Below are 12,426 nucleotides of genomic sequence, written 5' to 3'. Positions count from 1 at the left end.
AAAATGAAAACTGGGGGAAAATCTTATGGTTCTGCAGATAGTCATACAATCAAGTTTTTTTTTTTCCCCCTTATTTAATTTTGGACTATGTCTGTCTTGCCTCCCTATAGCACTTAAAGTTGATTACATTTAATTTAGGGAACACCTTGTATCAGGGTGTCATATGTTCAAAAACTAAACAACATATTACCTTGTTCCTCTCAGGCTGCTCTTACTTGCTTGGATGGGGAATGGGTGCTAAGCTAAGATGGGAGTCAGGCTGACCTAAAAATATTTTCTCCCTGATTATATATACATTAAAAAAATTAATTACTGCTCTGCCGAAGATACTGTTTAAAAAGATGAAAAGACAAGCCAGAGACTGAGAGAAATAGCTGTAAAAGGCATCTGAAAAAGGTCTGGTATCCAAAATATACAGAGAGTTCTTAAAACTTAACAATAAGAAAACAAACAACACAATTTAAAACTGGGTAACAGATCTGCAGAGATACTTCACCAAAGATATACAGGTGGCAACCAACCATATGAAATGTTGCTTCAAATCATAAGACATCAGGGAAATGTAAACTAAAACAACGAGATATTATGACACGTCTATTAAAATGACCAAAATCCAAAACACTGATAACACCAAATGCTGACAAGGATGTGGAGATGTGGAGCAGCAGGAGCTCTCATTCGCTGCTGGTGAGAGTACGAAATAGTACAGCCATTTGGGAAGACAGTCTGGCAGCTTCTTACAAAGCTAAACATACTCTCACCATATAATCTAGCAATCATACTCTTCGGTATTTACCCAAGAGTGAAAACTTACATTCACATAAAAACCTGAACAAAGTATTTATCGCAGCTTTATTCTATAATTGCCAAAACTTGGAAGCACCCAAAACGTCCTTTAATAGGTGAATGGATAAACAAACTGTGGCATAGCCACACGATAGAATATTTTCCGCCATAAAAAGAAATGGGCTCTCAAGCTACGCAGACATCAATCAGAGAGCTCAAATGCATATTGCTAACTGAAAGAAGGCAATTTGAAGGAGCTCTGTACTGTATGATTCCAACTGTATTTCCATTCTGGAAAAGACGCAACTTGTAAACAGTAAAACAACAACAGCAACAAAAACAAACAATAAAAGCCAACACACACCCCCTCCAAAATAGAGGTTGCCATGAGTGTAGTGGGAGGGAGGGAGGGAGGGATAAATAGGTGGAGCCATAAGGGATTTTTAGGCAAGTGAAACTACTCTGTATGGAACTGTAGTGGTGGGTACATGTCATTACACATTTGTCAAAACTCAAGACGGTACACACAGAGTAAGCCTGAATGTAAAGTATGGACTTTAGTCAGTAATAATCTATCAACATTGGTTCATCATTGTAACAAGCCACAATGATGCAGGATGTTAATAATAGGGGAAACCCAGGGAGGGGAAGAGGTAAGGGAGTATATGAGAGTTGTGTACCTTCTGTTCAATTTTCTGAAAACCCAACACTACTAAAAAAAAAAAAAAAAAAAAAACAACTCTATCAATTAAAAAAAATGTATTACTCCCAATCTTGGAAAATAAACAAAAGTAAAAAGAAGAAATATCACTCCACTCCTCACTCCTACCACCATATAACTGGATGTTTAATTTTAAAGTTGAAAAGAATCCTTTAAAATAAAACAAACGAGGCAGCCAAGGTTAACAGGATAGTCTATAGAGTATGTGCTGTTTCAAATACATCAAGTAAGAAAAGAATTTAAAAATAAAATTCCTCTCAGCACGTTTTACAGTCATGCCATCAACATCCAATTCTGGAAGCCAAGGAGCCTAACTTGCCTCACACACCCTGCCTTGTGCTGTTTGGCAGCTGCACTCCTGATGTCCTGGGTCAATGCCAGAACCTAATTTGGCATCGGCAAAAAGTGCATCCTGACCCAACACACTCAGGAAAGCACCGGAAAAGTTCCTGCTGAACTTTCCTCAGATACGTTGGCAGCAACAGTCTGGGAAGAAATAATGGCCCCAAACTATGCAACTTTGTAACATGTTTTAATGAGTTGCAGGAATGAGAAAAGCCTGTCTGTCACCAGGCCTTCCCTGAGGTATGTAGCCTTGGAAATGGTGGCTGAGACCTCCTGGGCTGTGGCCACCTCCCTTCCATCCTCGACTGTGCAGGCAAGTCAGGATCTCGTCGCCTTAGCTGGCTGACGTGTGGATGGAGTGCTGACCTATGTGGACCATATAGGTCCACCTATGTGGATCCCTTCTTCCTTATCATCCAGACCCCCCAAGTTTCAGGGGAAATGGGGCACCAAAATGAATGTTCTCCTTTTGGCAGTTAACCTACAAAATTCCTCCTGAAAATCACAATTTTGGACAGAAGCCTCAAATTGGGGTAATCTGCCATGACTCCAACTGATGTCCTGGCACTCCGTTCACATTCTCCAAAATTACAAAATAAAACAAAACAAAAACAAACCAATCCCAAACCTAGATCTGGTAAAAATGAGAAAAGTCTTTTGAGCAAAAGAAGTAAGGTATATAATTAATATAAATAGGGCTGAATTAGAAATGAAATTTGGGATTAGGAAAACTATAATCTACCCTCCTCTTTTTCCTTCCACCCTTCACCCTCACGCCCCAAAGCCTCAAACCGTGCAATCCTTATGCTGGCCTTGCCTAAATTCTTTTGCAAAAAGCCAGAACACAAGCCTTATGGTGATGACATACGTATTAGACATATGTGCAAGTGTTCAGATCTGGTGGGGTTTAGAACAATTTTGCCTTAAGGGAGGCTGGCAAAGGCTGGCAGAGTTAATAAAATAGAGATAGCCGTTAAAAGCAATTAATTCCTAACAGTTTTAAAAACTGAGAAACTTTAATCAAAATCTGGAACACTTCCCTCCTCCTCCTCTATAGCAAAGTTACAAATAAATGTAACTTTGTTCTTGACAATTTCCCCAGAATTTAATGAGACCACTTGAGATAAATAAGGACACTAGTGTATTCCCAAGCCTGCTTTGGAAAATAACAGCTGCAAAGACCAAGATATTAGAAATACATTAGTCTCTTAAGTGTCTTACTTTACTTCCTGGCCTGCAGTTGATGTACAGTAGGTGCTTGATAAGTGTTTGCTGAACGAATAGGAAGCCCTAAATATACAGTTCACTTTTTCTGATTCAATGTAGTATCATAGAGATAGGGGACATCTAGAGCAATGGTTCTCAAAGGCCAGTCCCCAGACCAGCATCGTGGAGTCACCTGGGAACTTGATAAAAATGCAAATCCCCCTCACCTCTGCTCTCCCCCAGATCGGAAACCGTGGAATAGGCTCAGTGGTTCCGATACCCACTAAAGTTTGAGCACCACGTGTCCAAAAAGATCCTTTAACAAGGAGGTGGGTTTTTTTTTCCATAAATTTACATTTATTTATTTTTTATTTACTTATTTTTAAATTAATTAATTTTTAAATTTACATCCAAGTTAGTTAGCATATAGTGCAACAGTGATTTCAGGAGTAGATTCCTTAATGCCCCTTACCCATTTAGCCCATCCCTCCTCCCACAACCCCTCCAGCAATCCTCTGTTTATTCTCTATGTTTAAGAGTCTCTTATGTTTTGTCCCCCTCCCTGTTTTTATATTATTTTTGCTTCCCTGCCCTTATGTTCATCTGTTTTGTGTCTTAAAGTCCTCATACGAGTGAAGTCATATGATATTTGTCTTTCTCTGACTGACTTATTTTGCTTAGCATAATACCCTCTAGTTCCATCCATGTAGTTGCAAATGACAAGATTTTGTTCTTTTTGATTGCTGAGTAATATTCCATTGTATATATATATACCATTCATTTATCCGCTGATGGACATTTGGGCTCTTTCCATACTGTGGCTATTGTCAATAGCACTGCTATAAACATTGGGGTGCATGTGCCCCTTTGAAACAGCACACCTGTATCCAACAAGGTGGTGTTTTTTTCTACTTCCCTCGCCAACAGTAAGAATTTTATCTCTTTAATCCCTTTATTATCCCATCGAGAAAAGTCCTGAGACAGGCTTTACCAGTCTCACTGATGAGGGTTTACGTTGAATTCTGTGGCACCCAGGCAAGAAGAAAAGATGTCTCAGCCCAATGGGAGTTGAAAATGGCAGGGATTCAGAGCACCAGGGACTACACAAGAGAGGCCTCAAAGTCTCATGCGTGGCATTCTATGATTGGGCTAGATGCAGGCCAGCAAGGCCCAGTAGCCTTTTCTCTATGTAGGGTTTGGTTTCCATGTGCTTTCCTAATAGGGATCATGTTGCCTTTGAGACTCTGTTGTAGGAACACACTCTCTCTGTCAAATGGGTGATGTCTGAGCCCTTTACAGTCATAGTGCTTGCTGTTTGGCAATCTGCTTGTAACCCCTTCCAATAGGCAGGCAGTGTGAGGCAATTCTGACACGTGGATCTAAGGCTTTGTCTTGCCGGATACAGTGAATCTACTCAAAAAAACAAAAAAATCAAATTCAACTTCTACTATTGTAATAGGGTGGCCAACTCATCCCAGTTTACCTGGGTTTATCCTGGTGTTAGCACTGAAAATTCACATCTTGGAAAACCCTTCAGTTCTAGGAAAACTGAGATGTTTGGTCAACCTGGGATTAAGAGTTCCAAGGGTTTGAGCCTCGCATCGGGCTCCATGCTGACAGCGTGGAGCCTGCTTGGGATCCTATCTCTACCTCTTTTTCTGCCCCTCTCCCACTCACACACACTCTCTCTCTCCCTCTCAAAATAAATAAATAAACTTAAAAAAAAAAAAAAGAATTCCAAGGATAAAATAGAGCCCAAATTTGCCTTCTGATAGCTGAACCAATGCCAAAATTAACAAGAGTTAGTAATGAGCAGCAAGCAAGAATGAAAAATAACGAAGAAGATGGGATTAGACTGGATAGAAGTGCGGGGTGGACAGGCCATGAAAGACGTGAAATCAGATCACTAAACCTGACTTAGATACTCTCCAAGGGCTCTACCACTCCCCAGCATGGTGCACTGCCAACTGTGTTCCCTTCAGGAGGCTGGTGCAATCCCACTTGCTCCTCCGCTCCCTCCAAAGGTGCCATGCTCCATCTTTAAGCCCCAGTGTAGTTAAAGTTACTCTCAGCAAGTGTAATGATTTTCTGACCTTCAAAAAGAAATATGGTGGTATCTGGCTGGCTTAGTTGATAGAGCATGGGACTCTTGATCTCGGGTTATGAGTCTGAGCCCTATGTTGGGGACAGAGGTTACTTAATAAATAAAAGTTAAAAAAACCAAAAAATAGTAGTATTAACCCACATCATCTGTCTCCTCCCCACCTACCATTCTCCTTGCTCTCCCAGCTCCCACCACATGGGCTTCTTTCTACACCTTCCCTGCATGCCGGGCCTTTGCCATAGGTACTCCCTTTGCCTGGAATGCTCTTCCTCCAAATACTGCATGGCTAATTAGCTCACCACTTTCAAGCTTTCTCAATAAAGTCCACCCAAACCACCCTATTTAAAAGCGCAACCACCCCCCAAACACTCCTCTTGCACTTTGGCCACTCCTAATCTCGCTAGTGGTATTAACACCTGGCCCTTCTAACGTCCCATACTACTGACTTTTGTATTATGCTTATTGTTTATTGTCATTTCCCTCTGCTGAAACATAGCACTGTGAGGACAGGAATTTTTTACTGCTGTTCCCTGATGTATCACACATGCCTAGGACAGTGCTAGTGATGTATGGGGCTGTAGGCTGACTCCCTGCTACCTGTCCCAACAAGATTAGGAAAGAAATCAGAGTAAGAAATTTAGGAAAGTCTAGATAAATTTAATATTGACACAACATCCAAATATGTGACTGTTTATCTAGTAGGGTGCCTTTGAAAAACATGGGTTTGAACCGTGTGGGTCTACTTATACACGTTTTTTTTTTTTTTTTTCCAATAAATATGTTGGAAATTTTTTTTTTTTTTTTTGAGGTTTGCGACAATTTGAAAAAACTCTCAGATGAACTGCACGGTTTAGAAATACTGAAAAAAATTAAGAAAAATTTACGTATTGCTGTTAAGAATACAGTATATAACATATACATGATATGTGTTAACCAACTGCTTATGTTATCAGTGAGGCTTCAGGTCAACAGTAGGCTATTAGTAAATTGTTGATGAATCAGGAGTGCCTGGGTGGCTCAGTCGGTTGAGTGTCCTACTTCGGCTCAGGTCATGATCTCATGGTTCATGGGTTCGAGCCCCATGTTGGGCCCTGGGTGACAGCTTAGAGCCTGGAGCCTGCTTCAGATTCTGTGTCTCCCTCTCTCTCTGTCCCTCCCATGCTCATTTTCTGTCTCTATCTCTCAAAAATGAATAAACATTAAAAAAATTTTTTTAAAAATTGTTGATGAATCAAAAGTTAGACATGGATTTTTTACTGCACAGAGCTCAGCACCTCAACCCCTGCATTGTTGAAGAGTCAACTATAATTCATTTTTACTGTATTCATAAAAGTATCTGATTGTGCAAATTAGAAATTAAAACAACGGGGCGCTTAGGTGGCTCAGTCGGTTAAGTGTCTGACTTTGCTTCGGGTCACAATCTCATAGTTTGTGAGTTTGAGCCCCACATCAGGCTCTGTGCTGACAGCTCAGAGCCTGGAGCCTGCTTTGAATTCTGTGACTCCCTCTCTTTCTGTCCCTCCCCTGTTCATGCTCTCTCTCTTTCTCTCAAAAATAAGTAAACATTAAAAAAGTTTTTAACAACAAAAAAAGGAAATTAAAATAAGGAACCTCAAACTGGTCTTTTAAAGCAATGTGAGAAGTCCTGCCACAGGACAGTTCTTGGCACTCAGTAAGTGTTAATAATTGTCGAGTAAATAAATGAATAAATAAATATAAGGACAAATGTCTAAAGAATACATTTTTAAACAGTAAAATCAGATGAGGTCTGTATATATGTCTATCAGTCTAATTAAATAATTTCACTCCTTGGATTAGTGGCAAAGTGATTTGTATTATGCACTTCCTGGGTATACTGTGCTTTCCTCTCCCATGTTTAGAATGAATCAGGCTCAAACAGACCAATTAAGCACACTTCCTAGACTCTCTGACAGGGGCGGAAGACAGCCTTTGTACAAGCCCCACATCTGTATACTTCTTTGCATGCCTGCCCTGAGCAGAGCTGGCCTGAGTAACTTTAGATTATTCCCTGCCTCCCTCCATCCCCCAACCCACCAGACCATTTCATAGAACAGTGAAGTTATTAGCACTCACTGCAGGTTAGAAGGCAAACTTGTTGGATGTTAGTGGGTTTTTTTTTCTTACACTGAAAAGATCACCATATTCCCATTCAGTCTTTCAAAGAAACATGGGTTGAAATAGTGAGTAATTCAAGGCAAAAAATTAAATACAAAGGTATAACTTGCTAAAATGTCTCTTACAGAATATACTCTTGTTCCTGCAGCTGATAACCTTGAAAACATAAAATTGGAAAGCTTTTGTTCTTCAATCCATCTTTGCTGCCTTCTAAGGTCAAGGGGAATTTGATTTACGTAATGCATTTTCCTGCCTAAACCTTTCCTTCTCTCCCTACCCAAAACAACAGCAACAAAATGAAACAGCTTGGATCATTTTAACTTGTTCTACCCGTATGCTATACCTATTTCAGGGTGACTAAGAGACATTTGCTTTGTTCTAGGATTATTAAAAACACATTTTAAAACTTTTCTCTGACTCATTCAAGAGCTTCATTACATTCTTGCTTCCATGATATTTCATCAGGGCTTTGGGTGCTCAAGAATTTAGTCAGAGGATGTAGGCGAGGCTGTGAGGAGAGAATACAGAAATGAAAAGATACAACCCCAGAGAGTTTAAAATTTAGTAGATGAATGAAAATAATTATAATGTAAGGCAGGATGTGATAAGTAGTACAAGAAAAGTCAAAGGGCACAGAAGATGGGAATCACTGGGGACTCAAGAATGGAGTGGACTGAATGTGAACAGGGAAGCAGGATAGTGGGGCAGAGGGATAAGCATGGGCATATTCACAGAGGTGAGAAAGGATATACTAGGCAGGCTTGGAGAACAGAGAACAGTTTGGATATTCTGAAGCACAGACTGAGAAAGAGAGATCAGTGGAAGATAGAGCTTAGGAAAGGAAGATTAAGCCCATAGCAGAGATAGCCTTGAGTATCACGCCAAGAAGTTTAGAGTTGATGCTGAAGCAGTGAGGAGCCATAGAGGAATAAGGAGAAAGGGAATGTCAAGATCAGGGTATGCTTTAGAAAAGCTCCTCAAGTATCTGTGATAAGAGAAGTTGAAGGAGGAAAAGAATGGAAGCAGGAAGACTACTCAGGATGTTACTTAGAAGAGTGTAAGAAGTAATGGTGATGGTGGCAGACCCAAGAGAAAACCACCTAGATTGGAAGGAAGACACAGTTGTGAGAGGAAAGTGCATGTGAGCCATTTATAGCAAGTCAGATGTGTAGCTTATTAATAAGTTTGGCTTTGAGGATACTTTCCTAAAGACTGGGAAAGATGACTGTAATCCAACAAATCTCTTTAATAGTTAATTCAATATATAACCTGTTCTTACTCCCTCTAAACTCCCACCAAAATTTAGGGCCTTACAATAAGAACTTTATTTCTCTACCCGTTTTTCATACTTATAGATTGATTTGCATTTATATAATATCAATAACAATCATTACCACAGCAGCACCGAAAACAATGTACCCTTACCGTGAACCAGGCACCACACTATACTCTTTACTTATACTATTAGCTCATTTAATCCTCAGTACAACCCCTCAGCTGTGAATGACTATTTCCCTCATTTTACATGTGTAAGTACTGAGATAAGGAGCTGTTTCATAACTTGATTAACACTACACGGGAGAAAAGAGATTTGAATCCAGGGAGGTCTCACTCCAGAATCTGTGCCTTTGGCTACTCAATCATACTTCAAATTTTTCTTTTTATGTGTATTTTAAAGTAGAATGCCAAAAGATAACAAAGATCAGATGGGACAAATGGAAAACAAATAGCAAAATGATAGACTCAAACCACAATATATCAATTATCATGTTAAGTGTAAATGGTCTAAACAACCCAATTAAAAGGTAGAGATTGTTTGGATAGAGAAAAAGGCCAAGCAAATTCCTGCATAATGGATTCTGCTCCACCACACTGTCTTTTCCCTAAGTTTTCCTCTTTTTTTGCACTACTCCTACCCCTACCCCATTATGGCTTTATTCCTAAATGCTATCTGGCTATGTGGGAACCCTGAATACTGTGGAGAAAATATTCTCTTTGACAGATTTATCATTTTCTGCATATCCATTTAAAAGGTTCTGCTATAGTACACTCGTCTTCTCTTGTCTCCTTCCAAGAGCTTAAGTTCCATATGGACTGAAGATCCTAACACATTTATTGTACATTTCCCACTTCATATTGTACCACTTTATCATTGGAAAACAGGCTAAGAAGAAATTTGGAGAGAAATGAGAATCTACTGCATACTTCAGAAAAATAGATGAGGTTGACATTAAGTGTAATGTCAGTATTTTAAGTTGAAAAGGTTTCTTTCTTTGGAATGATCCACACTGTTCTTAGTATCTTCTGGTTCATAAATGTTTCTTATCATCGTGCTTCTATTTTATCTTCCAGAAGTACTGATTATAGCCACACATAAGCCCCCAACTTTCCCCATATTCTAAAGCAAAGAATTTAGAAAAGAGGCCATAAGTAGCTATTTCCCAAAGGAGAGTGGCAAGATGTGTGTATTCCTGCTGAAAGAATGGTAGTGTTGCCAAGAGAGCAAAACTACTCTCTTAACCCATATGCTTTACCAAGCCCTAGATTTTGACCCAGAATGATCTGCTCCACTGAAAGCTAGTCAGTTGTTTATCCTTCCTTTGACAAAATGAAATTGTGAAGCAGTTTCCTAGTCTGAGGTTCTTAACAGATAAAGGGAAATAATAGCCTTTGATATTCATTTTCTTCCCTCAGAGAAGTAAACTTGAGTGGCATGAGAAGGCAGTAAATGGCTACCTTTAATCCAGCCTTTATGGCAGTGCAAACCTGAACTTTCTTGCTAACATTAGGTCATATTACTATCCGAGCGAGTCCTACCTTATAGACAGTCCCGCCTAAACAATGCATCAAAACGTACACAAGTGTGCAAAGGGTAGAAGCAGCATGCGATTCGAAATGTTCTTCTTACCAGGTTTTGCAGGGGCTCCCCTGGAAGGACTCAGTGCTGGGCGACCTGGGGCAGCATGGCATGTCCGAGAAGACAGCAAATCAGTCCCAGAAACGGAGTGCTTCAGAAAGACCCAGTAAGAGAAACATTAATCTTCTGATGAAGCGGCCTTAAGGACATAGCTTCCATTTAACTAAGGGACCTTTAACCCTGATGATATGAGGAAGGAGCTAAGTATATTGGGGTCATGTTGTGAGTCGCCCCCGTGTTGCATTAGAATTGAGTGGAGGTCCTCCCCTTGGGGCAATTAGTAGCAAAGTCTCAGCACCTTTTGCTTAATTCATTTATTTCTTCCTCTGAACAAGTCAACCTAGCCCCCTCTTCAATTAATTATAGTCCAGAATATAAAAAACAGCTCTGTGCTGGTTTTCTCCTATACTTAATTTTTATCCCTAAGAAAGAAAAAAGAAAACCTATAGGAAGGTATTAATCTACTTAACATTTCTAAGTACATCATCCAAAGGATTTTGTTTTTTTAATCTTACATATGCTCAGCAGAGTTACTGGCAAAAACTGTACATTTTCTTCATTTCATCCTTTCAACATCAAATAGTAGGCAGCAAAAATTGGATCAGACTTCAAAGCCTGCTGTGGGCTCCAAGTCACAGAGAGACGCCTCCATTTCACATATTGAATTCGAGCAGGATATCAAAGTGCTACCAAAGAACCTCGGGTCCTTACTCAAAAAGAGGCTCTAACATCTGTAGAGAGTGGAGTGCACAGACAAATCACCTCAGGGAGCAGCTAGCATTTATTCTCAGCAGCAAATTTCCAGGCTTTTGATTCTCTCTTCACTGTACCTCCCTGTCTCTCTGCTGAACCAAAGTTCTTTAGCAAGCTGGGCTTTTGTCTCAAAGACTTCAAAATATCACTAACAGTTTCATGTTTGGATGACCTGACCACGCAGCCACAGACAGGCTTCACAACCACCAGCTGGGACAAGTGTAAAAGATACACAGTCACTTAAGAGTCAAGGTATCCGGCTACCTTATTTGGATGTCCTGCGAAGACATCATACCCTTCTGGAGAACACTGGGCTTGTGGATGCCTAAAAACAAAAAAAGAAAAAGAATAATTTTTAAAAGGACTGAAATAATTTTTAAGAACTTACAGAGGACTGTTTTCCTCCAAAGATAGATCAGAACACATTCTAAGTTCCCATCGTTTCCCATTCTAGTCCTTGGTTAAAAGAACACCGTCAACTTAAGAAAATGCATCCTATTAGGTATTGCTGCTATATCCACAGTCAGCCTGAGGTCCTACGACTGAAGAAGCTTGCCCTTGTTAAAGTTGTGTGATACAATTTAGTTTACTATTAGGCATTCCCAGACACTACCAAGAAGCCAACAAAACTGATGCTAAGGTTAGACTTCCCAGCCAGCACATTAATCACATTAATTGTGAAATAATTCAAAATAGAGTCTGTAGTCAAGTAAATATGGGAAATGCTGAATTGTATATAGTTAAGAGGCTTCCTTATTGCAGGAATGATCTTTTACAGTCATGGTATTCATTTATGGACTCCTAAGGCACAGGGATTGGCGGGGAGGGCTGCAAAGTTTCTTAAACTAATTTGACCAAACAACTCAAAAAGTGATAAACTATGAAAGCGCCTGGGTGGTTCAGTTGGTTAAGCATCTGACTCTTGATTTCAGCTCTGGTCAGGGTCTCATAGCTCGTGAGTTTGAGCCCCGTATTGGGCTCTGTGCTGACAGTATGGAGCCTGCTTGGGATTCTCTCTCTTTCCCTCTCTCTCTCTGTCCCTCCCTGACTTGTTCGCATGCACTCTCTCTCAAAGTAAATAAATAAACTTAAAAAAGTGATAAACTACTAACATCTATTAAAATATTAACGTCTCATGGAGCAAAGTTTGGAAAAATCAACTGTGCTGTGTCCCCAATTTCTAGCAATTGAAACCTACTGTATAAAAGTGTGATAATAACTCACTGTTAAAATATGAGCCGGCCCTTGCAGTTGGACCCCAGCAGAGTGGAAAGCACAAATTAGGGGAAGGGAAATCTGGATTCTAACTCCTGCCTCAAGATCTCTGGGATCGTTCTCTCTTTCTCTCTCTCACAGACACTCCCTCACGCACTCACACACTCAGATGCATACACATGACTGGGGAAACTTCTTTAGTATTCTATTTAGTATTCTAGTCTTCCTCATCTATAAAATGAA

At 40.0% G+C, this 12,426-nt stretch overlaps 1 protein-coding gene across 1 annotated transcript in view; it reads right to left on the bottom strand.

Moving 5' to 3' along the window:
- Positions 1-12,426, bottom strand: part of MYO3B (myosin IIIB) — a 224,951-nt gene that overhangs the window by 76,855 nt on the left and 135,670 nt on the right. Inside the window, exons 20-21 of the mRNA XM_042994661.1 lie at positions 11,233-11,293; positions 10,207-10,306 (exon numbers count right to left, since the gene is read on the bottom strand). Coding sequence (XP_042850595.1) covers positions 10,207-10,306; positions 11,233-11,293 — 161 coding nt within the window. The remainder of the gene's footprint in view (positions 1-10,206; positions 10,307-11,232; positions 11,294-12,426) is intronic.

Source organism: Panthera tigris, chromosome C1 (assembly GCF_018350195.1).
Source record: "Panthera tigris isolate Pti1 chromosome C1, P.tigris_Pti1_mat1.1, whole genome shotgun sequence".
Lineage (NCBI taxonomy): Eukaryota > Metazoa > Chordata > Mammalia > Carnivora > Felidae > Panthera > Panthera tigris.
This window is presented reverse-complemented; position numbering and strand designations above follow the sequence as displayed.